Source organism: Chelon labrosus (genome assembly GCF_963514085.1).
Source record: "Chelon labrosus genome assembly, chromosome: 8".
Lineage (NCBI taxonomy): Eukaryota > Metazoa > Chordata > Actinopteri > Mugiliformes > Mugilidae > Chelon > Chelon labrosus.
Window position 1 is genome coordinate 3,128,049 of NC_140358.1, and position 16,693 is coordinate 3,144,741.

Below are 16,693 nucleotides of genomic sequence, written 5' to 3' on the forward strand. Positions count from 1 at the left end.
GCGTGAACCAATTGCGGTTGCTCCATTCTCTGTTGCCAACACGTCAGACTACGGCACGCAACCATGTATTAGATTGTAAGTTAATTTCAGGAAATGAATGTTGTGTTCATACATATTGGCAAGACACTTATGTATGTATTTATGGGGTGGGGGTACTGTCCTAATAAAAGCCACCAATTATGATGCTGTCCTGTTAAGAGAGGGAGAGAGATGCTTTCGGGAGCAATAGGAAAAGCTAAAAGGTGCAAAAGAATTCGCGTTATAAGACCATGGCGTAGTAAATTAGGCCCTGGCGGGCCGCCATCGCATTAACATTGTATAGGAAACCCTGTTCAAGAGCACCACAACCTTTACAACATTTATCTTCATATTCATACTTCTCTGTATTTTAATGCTGTGCCAAATCTTTCTTAAGAGTAATGAAAGGAAAAGACTCAATGACTTACCAATAGCAGCAGAAGTCCTCAAATAACTTTCTGCGCAATGTAGAGGAACAATTTAAATGTGCATTGTTCCATTGTTTAATCCATATTAAAAACTTTTTTTTTCTTTATTGAAATTTGGCTCATTTAAGTAAATACAGAAAAGCAATGCTGTCACTTTACAGTCTTTTCAGAGCTCTCAGTAAGTTTACTAATGATTCAGTAGACGGCAGAAGATGAACTGAAGTTACTTGTTCGTGTTACAGTTGTCAAATCTCAATGAGTCATATTTCTGTGAGGAACAATGCTCTATGACAGAGTTAAAGTTATTAAAAGTGTGCATATGTCTCTGTCTCTGACACAGCATCCTGCAAAAGTCAGCTCATTAATAACCCATTTAACACTGGGACGGTGCGAAGAAGTTGATTGATTGCGCAAGCAGATATGGTAATACACCTAGTGCAGCTAAAAGACTGTGTTTGTAGGTAAGTGGAGCAGCAGCAGCTGCAGGCAGCTTCCCTACCTGGTTATGGAGAGTTTAGAAATGCATAGAGAATGGATATGAGGTAAGACTTTTGGTGTCCCATAGCTCAAAATGACCGTAATGTCTGCAGGGGTGTGGGGAAGCGGCTCATTACCAGCATTTTAACAAATGTTTTGCCAGATTCAAAGATCGTTTGAGTTCCCACACTCATTCTTTAGAACAAAAGCTCCCTGACCACTGGATTATCAAGGCACATTTCCTACTGCAGAATACTGGCACAGACAGGAGTAATAGACTGGCATGACATTTCATCTACAAAGCTAAAAGCTTTGTGGTTTGGCCAGGCTACAGAAGAAAGATGCAAGCAAAATTCCATATCAACATGCTGTTTAGGATGCTAAATCAGTGCAGGGAATTTTATAGTGTGACCAAAACCAAGGTTTGAAACCAATGTTAAACGAAATGCATACCTTTTCCAAGAAAATCTTGTAGTATTCAAGAACTGGGCACTATACCAGCATAAATATCCCCCAATGCAATACAGTAGATATGAGGCTGGCAGCTTACGAGCCTCCAGCTGTCAAGGAGGCTCTCAGGAACTGACATGATATTTCTGTGCTGAGTAGTGCATCTGAAAAGATACAAAAAGATACATACTACTGTTTATTCACCAAACAGTAGTACATGTTTTGAATATGTAGTAGCTAGTATGCAATTTTGTATACCCTTTAGCAAATTATGGTAGAATGTCGCCAAATTGTGTTTCTGAAACTCAATGAGAGGAGCTTAATGGGTTAGTAGGCGTGCTGGTGATGGGTGTAATTTGTGTAGGAGGAGATTCTATCAAGGTCCTCTCAGAGTTTGTTAATGAAACATAGCGACAAAGAAAACATCAGAAAATTTGGTTGGATTTTGCAGCAGTTAATAGACACACATGAATGCTGGTTTAAAATAAAAGGTAGTAGTTTCAAAGTAGCGATTGTTCCGAAAATCTGCAGGCGTCAGGCAGCTCAGGAAGGCAATTGAGGTCACATAAAGTCATGAAAATAAAGTTTCAATGTTCTCCCCTTGTCCAGCTCATCACAGTGACATGCTGCTCTGTTGGCAAGACCTCCTGACCTCCAGTGGATAGCATGTGGGCCCACACAAGTGCCACAACAGTGCCATTGTTGTCTGAGTCAGTGTCACTCCAGAAGAACAGGGAAACAGGGTCACCATCCTGCTGTCAGTCATCTCTCTCCATTGGAGGATGATGAGCAGGCTCTGGTGGCTTGAGATGGCTTAGAAAATACAGCTCAGTGCTTGCCTGTGAAAATCAACAAGTCAAGTCGAGTCAAACAGATTTATTTATAAAGCTTTCTTAACAAAGTGGATGTTTGCAGTGGGATGCACAAAGAACTGAGGACATAAATGTAGCTAAAGATGAGGGATAAAAAAAATAAGAAGGAACACAGGGATTGCAGGGTTTAACATAAAATTTGCTCACATGTGTGTTTGTGGTATAGCTTGTGTTTGGCTTACACATATCCTCTGTGTATTTCCTGTGTCAGACATTTTCCCAGGGCATGTTTTTTCCCCCCACAAACTCTGTTTTGTTTAATTCATGTCACAGAAAGGTCAAACTTGTTTTTACACAGCGTAATGAATAATTGAAAATGCTATTATATTGGAGGTGAAAAGTGAATATTGCCACTCCGTTAAATAAATATATTTGGGCTGCATCTCTGCAAGGCTGCAAGGAATCAGTTTAAGATGTAATCTCTCCGCTACATCACAGTTGCTTGACTTAGACACTCAGCCTAATTAATCCAAAGCCCTCGCTGTAATTGCCTTAATATATTGGCTCTTTGTCTTCTTTATCTTGATTTTCTCATGACGTCTATTTCCCCATAATTGATTCAAAAGGAGATCTAATCTCCTCGCCGAGTGTGGGGGCTCGTATTGATAGCTATAGTTTAAACCAGCGACAGTTTTGCGGTTCCCATTGTCTACACTAATTACGGCAGACTTGATGTATTGTCTTGGCCAACTGGTATCGAACTTTCAGACTGCTGGAGAAGAGTGCTCACCATTCTTGTTTGGTTTTTGACAGAAAAAGACCAATGAAGACAGCCAGATGGTGGTCGGCTGCAATTTTACTGTTGGGGCTCGGAGTGCTCGGAGCCAACGGGAGGCCCAACAAGGAGGGATTCGGGTCACCGCCCTATCGACCAGTCGTGAGATTCCGACACAAGGTATTGATCGCCTTCTTTTTTCATTTGCTGTCCATAACAAGAGGACTATGTGCTTTTGCCAAGTATGAAACTAATTACAGTGGCGCGTTCTTTGTGCATCAGATGACTCTCCTGTGGTTGCTGTTTTTCTGCCCACTGAAAGATATTTGATGAATCATTATCCCTCCCTCTGTGCCAGCAGACTGTCATTTCAAAGATAACATCGCATTAATGCGAGGCATAGTTGAGCAAAGATGCGCTTTGAATGAAATGAAGATGTTGGCTTGGCTTTTTAGCTGAACATTTTAAGTAAAATGCTTAATGACTTTGTGATATAGGGCAGCTTTTACTAATCTCTCTCAAAGAATTCATTTATATACTTTTGCCCTTGAAACTAGTAGCATGCTCTGTATTTTTTTCTTCTCTGATTGAGTTTCAAAACACTAGAGTAGCAGACATGGATCAGTTAGAGCCAGACTGGGAAAACAATGATTGTTTTGGCATACGGGCAAGTTGAGGGAAACAAAGTGTTTTGTCAAGAGGCATTAGTTGGATTGTTGTTACTTAAGTACACATTTCCCATAAGCCCATTTTGCAGTTCTGACAAGTGAACACTTCTCTCTATCTAGTGCCAGATAAGAATTAGCAGTGACAATAAAGAAAAAAATGTTTTTGCGTTTGTTTTTACCTTAAAGCAATCTGTCACCTCCAGACAAAATATTGCGTTAACATTTGTTTCAGTCACGACTACACAGAATGAAAGGCAGAGGCAGTGGTGCTACATTTTTGGTGGGGCAAGACCTACTTAGAAAGAGAGGGAGTCAGAGGGAACAGATGGTTGGAACGTCACTGGACTGTAACAGAGTTGAGTGAGGAGTTGGAAGCGATGCAAAGCTGTTGAATCGACACAATGGTCAAATACATTCCGACCTTTTGAACAAGATTTATTCAGAGAGAGAGATGCCTTTCTAAACATGTAGTCTGCGAATATCAGCTTTCCAGCTTCTCTGGAAATTGTGTTTAGAAAGTCAAGAGATTTTAAACTTCAGTACCCAAAAAATCCTTTAATATGATGTCCGTAAACTGCAGAGATAGCATTTCAGCTAGACTGCAATGCCTTACACAAGGGAATAGAAGATGGAAAATGATCCACCTTTGCCTGGACTTGGTTGAATTTGAGTCTTAAAAGATTAGATTACAATTTTTAAAAACCATATTAATATTAGGTTTTCCATGCTTTGTACTTTATTGTACCTGTTTTCAGTTACAGCTTAATAACAGGCTGCCTTAAAGTGTGTGGATGCAACGTGCATACTATTTACAGGGAAATCTTGCAGTATACAAGCACTGGACACTACACCGGCATAAATATCCCACAGTGCAGTTGTGCCGTAGAGGTTGTTATCCAGGAGGCTCTCAGTATTGGATGTGATGAGTTCTGTGCTGAATGCATCCAAAAAGATGGATACTGCTGTTTTGTCACACAAAAATACATTAAATGTAGCATGTAGCATGCAATTCTGGTTGCAGCGCCCTTGTACTCACCCTTGTATGGACATTGTTGGATTTCAGTCCAACAAAGGACCAAATCATACATATTTTTTAAACTTATTTCTGTTGAGTTTTCCATGCTTTGTAGAGCCAACATCAAAGCAAGAAAAAATATGTTTTCCAGTAGGATTCCAGTATTTCACAGTTTCATCTTTTAAAGAGAATGCCTTAAAGTCTGTGGAGTATGAAATGTATCTTTCCTTATACCATGTTAATGCTTTTATATATAGGATTTCACGGGTAGAGAGCATCTATCTTTCAATAAATGTAACTGATACAGGCAGAGAAGTGTCCGTGTCCTGAAACGAGAAACTGTAGGAACCACTTTGGGAAGGATGGGATGCCATGATGAAACTTTAATATGTTGGATTTTGTTTGAAACAAGTCGAAAGTGAATCTTGTTTAAACTATTTAAAGGAAGTATCAAAGAACGTCCAATCCTGCAAAATCACAAAAATACTAATAAATACAGTAAATACAAAATTATCAGCTCCTGCATTTTAGGTCTTTGAATGATCAGAGTTACTGCTGCTTCAGAAACACTTTTACAATTTTACCCTTTATAGGGCACTCATTGAACATTCTAAATTTCAACCCTAGTCTTATTGTAGGGCATGCAAACACTTTTTTACTTGTGACATTTTTTAATTTTTTTCATTTCCATGTAGAAAGTTACCTTATATGGTTCATTGCCCTTAAGTGGTAAACAAATGTAAACATGTTTTTAGACCATTAGAACAGTGCTGATTCTTCATGGTACCTAATAAAGCAGTTACATTCAGCAGAGGTGGACCATGCAGACCACATTTGATCCTGATTTGATCTGAGAATATTGACGTGATCTTTTCTGATTGGCTGGATGAAAACCACATGCTTCTAAACCTCACTGAGAGGCAGGGGGACAAAATTTAAAATGTGTGTGAAAGTTACCAAATTTGGTTCCTTGTCCCATAAATAGCATCAAATCTGCCATAATTTATCTGCACAGCATAACGAAACTATTTGCATTTGGAGAAATTATACTTTTGTTTGGCTAAACTGTTCCTTTAAATTGGAAAAGATTATTTTGTAATTCATACTTAAAAATACTTTCATTGAAGAAGTGATTAAAGCTTCCTATCAAAGAAATCCTTTCCATAACAACGTATTGTTAAAACTAGCAGCTTTAGAATTTCACAGGTAGTCCAAAGACACCGAGACACAAATCTTGGCTCCAATGTTATCTCTGCTGAAAATGTCCACTGACATTTTTCTTTATTTCTCGTTTGAAATCTTTTCTTGTTGTGGTTCCCATTATTCTCTGTTGTACTGTATAGAGTGCATTACGTACTTTTTATTGTAATGCCATGCAACATTAATGAAGCAGATGTGTCTTCTTAAACAGTTCAACCAACAGCACATTTTCAAGGTAAATACCTCTTTGCCCTTTTGCATCAAGCAGTACATTATTTCTGATTGAAACCAACTAGGGTTGACTTTGTCTCTTTTTACTGCCCTGGTTTGGAACCAGAGTGACTTTAATAATTAAAGTAATGTATCTCCACATGTAGCGGGAATTAGACGTGATGCTACAAAAATGATGTATGTGCTTTTCCGCTCCAATGAAATTAATGTGCCCTGCGCTGTGATTACATCGCGGAGAAATGTCATTACAGCATCTGCATACCATTACAGTTCATCTTGTGAGAGGACGGAGCTAAACTCCACTCATCTATCTGCCTGTCAAGCATGGCTGTGGAAATTTGCAGCCTTTTGGTGAGGAACAAAAAAAAAAACAAAAAAACACACTGTAAGCCCTTTTCCAAATTATGTCATCAGCCTTTTTGTTGCTTAAAGAAATTCCTCTGCTTCTGGCTAGACTGCAGAGACTCTTGGGTCTTCCACTTGTCAATACAGCTGAGTGAGCAGTGTTAACAGTTGTTTCATATTGTAGACGAGCAAAGTCAGATTTTTTTGTGGGGGAACTTTTTAAATGTATAGTAGACATTTAAAGCAAATTAATATGAAATATAATTCATATAAGGTATAATTTATAATTTCTAGTTTTCATAAAATAAATTAAAAGCCACATAAATCTCATATAAGAACATTATGACACCAGCTTCCTAACATTCAGGGGAAGCTAGCAGTGTTAAATGCCTTTTTGTTTGTGCTTTGAAGGACACTCTTTGACAAGGGTAACAGGATCAGATTTAAGCTTTCCTCACAAAGACTTCATTACCAGTAGCGCGCAGCTATAAACAGCTGGTCACATGTTCTGCGCATTATTCCCACGGCATTGTTTCAGATATTCACTGTGAAATTCTCCACATGGGGTCAGGTATAGGACACAGATCCTGGATCAGGATCCAGCACTAATTATAATGGGTCTTAATGGGTAGTTGAGTACACTATGCTAAGCAATGGGACCTATTGTTAAGCATCTATTACTTGGAGATCTTGTGTCACGCACTTGTCTCTCACTCAAGGTCTTACTTGAAGAGTTTATTTATAATGTGCTCAGTGTGTAATTTCTGAAATTTGAAGAAAAGGCAGCCAAGCTTTTCTTGACATGAGGGACAAAAGCAATTTCTGTGAGTTTGTTGCTTTGACATCAAGCTGTTATGTGAGGACAAACAAAATGGAGGCAAGGACAACTGTGTGCAAAGCCCCATCCATCCAGCACTGGCTTGGCCACATGGCAAATCTAGATTAACAGGGGATAAGCAGAGATGGAGAGAGGGAGGGAGAGAGGGAGAGAGAGAGAGAGAGAGAGAGAGATGGAAGAGGCGGGCACATTAGATTGAAATAAAGAGAGGGGGGAGAAAGAATGAATCGGAAAATTTCACAAGAAACAGCTTGATGTACAGTGGTGTCAGTTTAAGCTACAACGAGAAATGTTTGGCGTAACTGACTACTGTCAGTTTTATTTCCACCCTCCTCGTTCCCAGCTGGTCAGTTTTAGCCCCAACCCTTGTCACTCATCTTGATGAGCTGTCTACTTTCAAATGGCAGGCAGCCCGAGGCTGAGGTAACCAGCTTCTGTATAGTCTCCACAGGGGCTGAAGAAGCAGATGCTGTATGCAGTCAGTCTGCTATATGACAGTAACAAGGTGTCGACGTACATGCTGGAGTTGACCTGTGTTGTGTACCCGCTACGTGGTTATTTTTTTTCTTCTTTGGTATATTTACTCTAGTTGTTACTGATTTAGTAATTTTTATTTTATTTATTTTTAAGTGGCAATAGATTCACCATCCTCTCTCATAAATAGCTATAACACATAAACCGCAGGCCACATCACATACTTGAAAGACAATTAATGCACACACACAAGGACATAGTTTGTAAAGGCTGAGTTACACAATGCATTTCCATGAAGTTCTCCTGACCAAGTTTTAAACATTTCTGCACAGGAATGGGTTTATTGCTGCAGGTAAGACAGGTGAAGGGCAGGATGCAAAAAACAGCATACAAAGGAAAGAGAACGATTATCTTTTAATTGATGCAATGTCAAACAATTCACTTGGAGCATGCACTTCCCTGCATTAGGTTTGTTCATTGTTGTTGGATGACCTTTCATTAACCCTGGCAAAAGTTTAGCTGGGCTCAGCCTTTTTCACCAGGTGTTCCACCATTAGTTTTTTTCTTTTCCCCAGAGCCTTCATCGGGTCATTTGCAGTCCTAAAACAGTGGTCACATTGTGTTGAATCTGGGAGCTGTGTTGTATTATCATCCTGAACTATTGGTTTGAACAGAGAGCTCCTGCCTTGCTGATAGGGCATAATACTCTACAGTGTATTACATTTTACTCTCTTGTCAAACATGTATGTTGAAATTTGCACTTATATGTTACACAGTGAAGTGTACTTGGAAGTTGGCGAGGTGGAGAAGTGAGGTTTGAGATCTGAAGCAGGAGAAGGAGAGGACAAGGAGGAGGGTGGTGCTGGAGCGAAGAGGTAGAGAGACAGAGGGAGACACAGAGAGAGAGGGAGATGTGGGCGGTCAGCCAGCTAGCTGTGACAGGGGCAGATGAAGCACGAGTGTACAGCTGGGTGCTTCACCGTCCCCAGAGTCTCAGGGCAGGAGAGACAGGCCTGCCAGTGGCCCTGGGGAAATCACTCTCTTCAAACAAATGAAGTGTGAACACTGTCTGCCATATGCAAATAAGCCCCATTTGATATCTTCCCTACCTGTAGTGCAGTTCTAAATGTCATCTCTCCCAGTGGCTGGTAGTGGGGCCATACGAAGAATGGCAGGGAGCCACAGGTGTTTTCTATGATTTGTGCCTTCTGGGTCTCTGGTCAGCAATGTGTTGTGAAACACTGGGAAGATGATAAGCAGGGGAGACTTTTTACCAGATTGTTGATGTTTAATTCTTCAGATTGCAATGTTTGGTACTGGTTTGGTACTGATCACAACTGGCATGCTTTAAGTGTGTGTGTGTTCACACCTGGCATTAAAATGCATCTCCACACACATCTGGAGTGACCGCTTGAGATTTCAGTTTCACACTCTCTATGGAACACCATTTAGGGCTCAGAATATTGTACAAACAGCTGCTGTCTCTACTGGATCTCTACCTGTTCAGAACCATGAACAGTGTTGTTTTTAGTGTGTGACACAACAACACAGAGAAATGAAAGAACTTGTGGTACGTAATGAGCTGTGAGTCTCTCCATTACTGAAAACACACATTATATTATTTATATTATTTATTTCCACCCATGACATTATTTGTTCTAAAGACCTACACAAAGGCAAGATTATAACTGGAAATGTCCAAAAGCACATCTATACTGTAGTAACAAATAACTTAACTTACCCTGTTTAAAAGAATCCCATGATCTATCGTTTTGCAGGTTGTGCTCAGGTCTATGAGTACCAGGACTGAGCTCATACCATTGTCAGCTGCCATTAAAAGGCCATTTGTGAATTTTTTTTAAATAAAAGCCAGTTTGGAAATGAGTCTAGAGTTTTTTTTTGTTTTGTTTTGTTTTTTTTAAGCAATGGGTTCACAAATAATCAAGGACACAGCCAGTAGATAGAGAACTGTTAAAAGTTGACACCAAGTCGGGCCCAACAGAAGTTGTGACCTTGTATAAAAACGTTGGTGGTATCACATCTAGAGGGTTGGATATCACTTTCATATGTGATGCCATTTCTAAAAGTTCAATGATAGTAATGGGGTAAAACCGACTAAAAGTGTGAGGCTGGGGATGTGTGATCTTTGAATATGTAGAGTTGTAAAGTTTGTCAAAGAGAGTGCTGAATTGAGGAATGCTTTGGTCATTAAGAAAGCGAGAACTGAAACTGCAGTACCGTGTACTGATGGCTGGCAGATCGCAGTTAAAAACTATACATCTGTGGTCAGATATAATTAAATCAGTCGGTTCTGTGATAGTTGTTTTCACACCCAGAGAAAACACTAGGTCCAGGGTGTGCCCGTGCTTATGTGTCTGACCACACACATGCTGATCTAAGTGCAGGGCAGGGGGTGAAGTGCACCAGATCAGGTTGTAAGTGGGCTCATTGTCGGCTGCAGTGGTCCTCAGGTGGCATCGGCAGACTTGGCGTTGTCCGTGGCTTCGAAATCAGTTCTGGCGATGGAGTGGATGAGCTGTGGTGAGTGGTGGAAAATCCTTTTTGTCCAGTATGGAAAACTTGTTTGATATCTGGAGTGCTGGAGGGGATTTGGGGCACTAAGGAAATTTGCTCCCATGCTTCCCTTTATTGGCAGGGATCAACAGCTCGCTCCGACTTGAAGTGGAACTTATCAGGGCACGAGACTTTGGTTTAGCACCCAATTGAATCCATTGATGTGTCCGGGTGGCGGCTGCAGCAGTGTAAACACAGGGGACAGTTGAGTCCATGTTTCTGGCAGATGTTGTGGAGCCAACAAGCCTGAAGGTGACCAGGGAGTCAAGCAGCTTTTCTTAGGCTCTGATTTGGTACAGTGCGGATATGCTCCCTTCCAGCTCAGAAATTTTCTGGGCCAAACTGAGGCAACTTTGCAGCCGGATGGCAGTGAGTGGCGGCATAGCTGCTTAGTCACCACCTAAAGTTAGCATGTCAGTCATATAATGACAGATAAAATCCTTCATCCAGGTTTCCTGTGGCATCAAATTAAATGTTACCAGTGAGTAGGTCCCTGTGTTGTGTGTAGAATTTCATTAAAAGTTCTTAAAATTTGGCTTTCATGTCTACTACACATGATGGGATGCCAGTGCTTCCGTACAAAGTCACCTTATCTTAGGGGGTTCAACAGAAGAACAGCAAGGACAGGAACTGGAGCTCTGCTTCCTCTTTTGGGGAAGGTTGGCCAGTGGACGAGCAGGCTTTGGTTCTTCTGAAATATCATTCCACCTGTATTTTAAACAGGTCACTTAGAGGGATCACTTGGGACATGTTAATACATAGGTTTGAAGAGATCCTACCAGATTGCTGTATCTCAGTAGGGAGTTGGGGTGTACCAACAAGTAGACGTAGCAAGAAGTCGACTAGTCGCCGATCACGTGACAGTAGCAACATGGATGCCTCCTGGAGGACAGCTGAGGAGCCCAGTGGGTCATTGCAGCAAACTAGCAATAGTTCATCAAGTGTGTGGAAATACTTCACTAAAGATGAAGCCCATACTACAGTGACATGCAGAATATGTAAGTCAGTCTTGAAATACAACAAATGTTCTACTGCAATGCACAGTGCAATAATAATCCGCTAACGCTTAATCCCGTCTACACTGTGAAGTACTATTAAACGCTATTGACGGTGCTGATTTATAGGGTATCTGTAGCACACAGTATTGATGACCTCATGTTTATGTTCAGTTCTGTTGTGTTCTGTTCTGTTCTGTTAGAAGACATTGTTGAAGTTGTTGTATTTTTTTTTCTTTTTGTGCCGTGCGAGAGTTGACGGTGTTTATGGTGTTGACATGGGCTATAGCTGACAGTAGCCCATGTTCAAGCTTCAGTTATCTTGCAGAAACGCCTCCGTAGCTTCTTTTGTGTGAGACAGTATAATATGTATTCAGGTCAAGAATATAGATTTCATTGTTGCAAAGCATTACTTTCTACTATGTTTTTACATGAGACATCATCGACTAGTCAACGTCGACTCGACTTTCACAACATATTAGTTGACTTGAAATTTAGAAGTCGTTCAACCCCTAATTGGGAGTGGACTTTTATCATGCCGTTTGCATTAGTAGTATGTCTTCTCAGCTGCACGTATTTGTGATGTTTGAACTTTAGTTCTCTTTTAGTTCTTGTTTGAATTCTCTAATAAATGAAAACATACATATTCAGTACATTACCGTTTCTACATCATAAGTTTTTTAATTTAAGGACTTGAATGTTCCCTCCCTTTATAAATGGAATATATTTGGGTGTTGGACTACCTTTGGACAAAATCATGATTAATCGATTGATTAAAAATAGATAATCAAGTGATGAATCAATAATGGAGAGAATCCTTAGTTGCAGCCGTACGTTATTACCCAAAATAAGATTATTTTCCAGTCACTTGGTTGTTCTTGAGTGTAACTTTTCTGTGACGGTTAACTCAGATTAGGTGTAGCTTATAATTGGCTCTGTGATATTTTCTTCAGGTTTCAGCAGCACCAACAGTTGTACTTAACAGTGGCCTGATTGCCACAGGAAGGCTCCACGTTGTTAAAAGACCTGTTAAAAGAACATTACTGCTCATGTGGGTGGTCTTTCCTCTGACAGGATTTCATTAGCAACAGCAGTTCTAAATATGAACAGACTCGGCACAGTCATAATGAAACTATGAGCAAGCTATAGTACCAAAAAGCAAAAGAGGATGAGTTATTCCTGTAGTCTAAATTAATCGCTTTCCTTTTACAGTATATCCCGGATCAAATTATCCATATATGTGGAAAAATTTTGAAATGTATTACATCCCTAATAACTGACCTGGAATCAATTTTAGCATGCGGAAGAAAATATACAGTAAGCAGAACATTTTCTGTGCAAACTCCGGAATTGGGTAATCTGCTATTTTCAGTAGGCAGTTAGGGACTGCTGTTCATTATTGACTGCAGACCTGTTGCATAATGCATCTTCTCCATAACACCACCCCGCTTGGGTTTGTTGAAAGAGAGGCTGAATATTCTGTACAAGAACGAGAAGGATGAGCCATGCAGATTTCACTGTAGAGAAATCAAATATTTATGTCTTGTTCTTCCGCATTCATGGTTTGTGGAGAGCACCTGCTTAGAATAGACTTTTTTGCAACCATGATCACAAGGTGTACTCTAAATAAGAATGATTTTAAGGTGCAGCTGCTCAGAAGATCATAATCATTTGCTCTTATTAGATTAAACTTTATTGTCATTACATATAGATCCAACCAGTAGTACAAATAGCAAAAAGTGCAAAATTACCTCAGTAGTAGCTATGACTATTGTACAGACTATTTTACTCAGTAAGTATTTTACAATAATGTTTTAAAAAAAAGTGTAATACTGGACAGTTAGTATACCCACATGTATGTATATATAATTCTAATTATTATATGCCATTCTTGTAATTATTTGTCTCTGTACTATGATTTTTCTATGGTGATCATAATACAATTAGCTGCAAACTGACTAGTAGTGACAGTGTTGATCAGTTCAAGGTTTGTCATACAGTATGTGAGACACTGACTATGTAACATAAAGGCACTATTATTTGCCATTCAAACAAGGGATACTACATGGAGTTGTTGCTGTGAGAGTGGAAACCTTGGATCTTTGTTTCATGCATTGAGATACAAACTCAAGTACTGATCTGTGTACAAAGAGGATTGGTTAATGGTGTGTAGAATATCATTATGAAAACATAACCAAGGACTTTACTCATTCAGCTAGTGGAAACAACTGTATTATTATGGTGATGCTGTGCTGTCATGGTTTATTATAACTTTGATCTCTTCTTCTTGTTTGTGTTCCATCAGGATGGGATCCCTGAAAGCTTGAGAATAAAAGGTGAGTTTACACTTTTAATTCTTTGTTTTGGATACCTTCCTGTCTACTGATTTACAGTGTGCACTCATCCTTCTACATCATGCAGGATTACGTGTAAGGTTGTTATTTAGTGGAAGACTCTGGATTCATTACACATGTTTGCTGTAGGGTTTATGGGTGTCATTTTTAGTAAAACACAAGATACAAAAGCCACCTTTGATATGAACACAACCCTCTATCGTCTTTTGCCATTGGTTTCTCTGAAGCAGCAAAGAGATATTCCCTGATTACACATTTTAACACAGTCAATTGACCACATTTGCATGTAAACACTTTAGTCTTTTTCACTTGTCCAGGTATGTTTAACATTTTGGATACAGAGGCATGTGGAAAAGCCATAATTTTGAAATGATTTCCTTCTACAACATTTTGTTGTTTTGTAACATGGATGATTCATGACCGAGGTTGTACACATGTTGGCAAACCTAAGACCTCAGCAACAAAACTTGTTTTTCATGTTTTTGCACAGAGCTATGAAGGATATACTGCATGTCTCACCTTTTCTTGCCACGGCATGTTTTTTATCAGTTTGAATTACCTGCAGCGTGTTTGCCAGAAATATGCTTCAAATGAAGGTAGACAGAGGTTTTCATTTCATTTAATCTGGTTCTGCTATGAGTTCTAACAAAAACATTGTGCACTGTCGATGTCCAGCAACCTCAAAAAGTTTCAGAGCCTTAGCCTTTACCTCAGCTTTCTAAAATGTAGTCAGAGAACACACAGTACAGTAGATTGATCATATATTGCATCAATAAATGAGTCTGTGTGCGTCTGCTCATTCAGTGACCCAAAAGAAATGTGTATTGGTGTAAAATAATTTCTTTATAATCAGCATTCGAAAACCAAAGATACTGATGATTATTGTAGAAGACAAAGAAAACAAGCAAATATTTATAGTAGAGAAACATTTCAGCTCAGTACACATACAATCCCTTCATTTACACTTGTTCTTAAGCAAATATTCGAAATAGTCACTCTTTACAGAATCCAACGTATGAGGAGTTTCCTTTTATAGATGTAAAATTTAACATTTGACTTTTGGGACAATTTGACATGAAAATTTTTGTAAAATATGTATTGATTATTTAAATAATAATTGGAATATAAATGAATCTATAGCAAAGATAACCATTAGTAGTGGCTGCAGATGGCACCATTATCTCCAACTAGCTTAATGTACCAGTATGGTACTGGACAGTGTTGCTGCATTAATGCACTGCGGGCCTCTTATAGGTTGACAGATGCATCAATCTGTCAACTTGTCACCTTTCTAATGTCTTCTCTCTCTCCTCCAAACAAGAGTCAATGTCAGGCAAAAGGTGGTCCAGCTGCCCAACATGTCTGCCACTAAGTGTTTGAAAGGGCTGCTAAATAGACGTCTCCCCATTTTTCTTTACCAGGGAAGGTCGAAGCAGTAATTGTAGAGGGTGCATTACCATAAAGGGCGGCCCCAGCTGTCTGCTGTGATTCACTTTAATGCAGCATGTTCTGTTAGCCGAGAAGGGAGATCTCACTTTGGCCAGTTTTCAGCAAACTAATTTCCAACCCTGATAACGAGAAGGCAAGCGAACTGTAGAGGAAATCATAAATAATTCAACCATCAACACGTACGTTGAAGGCATCTCGTTATTGTGCAACTGAGGTCAGTTTACCATTAAAACTCCAATTTTACAAGCTACGTCACTGTCTATATTTTGAATGGACATCTAACAAGGCGAAATCAGAGGAGACACAGAAGCAGCAGAGACTGCAATGGGTCAGGTACATTTACAAACATTATAGAACAATTCTTGGTAGATTTTTATTTTTTTTTTTCTGTGTTTTAACATACATTTATTTAAGTTTGCAATTTTCTCCGTCTCTGTGACCTAAAGCAATCCCAAAGGTTGCATATTTTGTGGAAAATATTTTTACTTGATGTTTTTAAAATAGTTAATAATAAAAACCAATGAGTTGTAATGTAGAGTGGTGAATTCCCACTTAGTCTTGTCCCCAGCACACTCATACATACTTGAATGAGTTCTCTTGTCCGAGACTGTTATATTCCTCCCCTGCGATAGACTAGCGACCTGTCCAGCGTGTCTCCCGCCCAGTCTTTCACCTAATGTATTCTCCAACCCTGAGCAAGATGAGTTTCAAAAATGGATCGATGGAAATTACATTCCTACATTCTGTGTGGATGAGAAAACAAACAAAACATATTTTTATAGATGTGGAGAATTCACCGCTCCATAAACTCTTAACTGAATGTCAACACAGAAGAGACAGAGACAGACAAATGCTAGCCGTCTCCCAGGATGCTCTGTAATTGGAGTATTGGAACGAAGCATGTGCCACACTAACCCAGCTTGTTATGCAGGCTGTAGCAAGACACTGGGCTGCTGGTGAAATGCAATTTAACAGAATAAATAGACTGATTTTGCCGTATGAAAAACCAGATGGAACTTTTTAACATAATCTTGCTGTCTGCGTTGCATATAGAAAATGTCAGTCGTGGTAGCTATGTTGGGTAGGATTATTAGTTATGGTGTGCAAATGAGACACTGAATGTTATTGTAGATGTTATCAGACCACATTTAGTGTAGCAAACTGTTACTATTTATAGATTTTTCAAATTTACAACATCAGGTTTATTCTTAGGTAAATGTGTGAAACACTAAAAACGGCATACTAAACCTAGAGATGCTCTCCGTAATCCGCTTTTGAAAGACGGTGATCAGGTTTGTCGGGTCACACCTGTCCATTGGATGCTGCCAAAGCAAACAAACAAACAAGTCTAATTTCATCACTTATCTAAATCACGTATTTGTGTTCATATTACTGCAGCCGGCTGCCTAACAACATTTTCAATGCTTACTAACGATGATGAGATGAAACAATTAGAGAAAATAGAGGCTAGATCCTCCTTCATCTTCTTTGTACTGGGGTTTGGGATTGCAAATTTAGCAGGATTGTCATTTACTTAATGACAAGAACAACAGAACTTCTCATTATAAACTGTAAGTGAAACTTGAATTA

The 16,693-nt window shown here is 39.4% G+C and overlaps 1 protein-coding gene across 1 annotated transcript in view; it reads left to right on the plus strand.

Moving 5' to 3' along the window:
• Positions 1-2,918: 2,918 nt before the first annotated feature.
• The window catches only part of fstl5 (follistatin-like 5), a gene marked incomplete at its 5' end in the record, with an annotated part of 136,280 nt that continues 122,505 nt past the window's right edge, over positions 2,919-16,693 (plus strand). Inside the window, 2 exons of the mRNA XM_084550544.1 lie at positions 2,919-3,140; positions 13,606-13,636. Coding sequence (XP_084406670.1) covers positions 2,919-3,140; positions 13,606-13,636 — 253 coding nt within the window. The remainder of the gene's footprint in view (positions 3,141-13,605; positions 13,637-16,693) is intronic.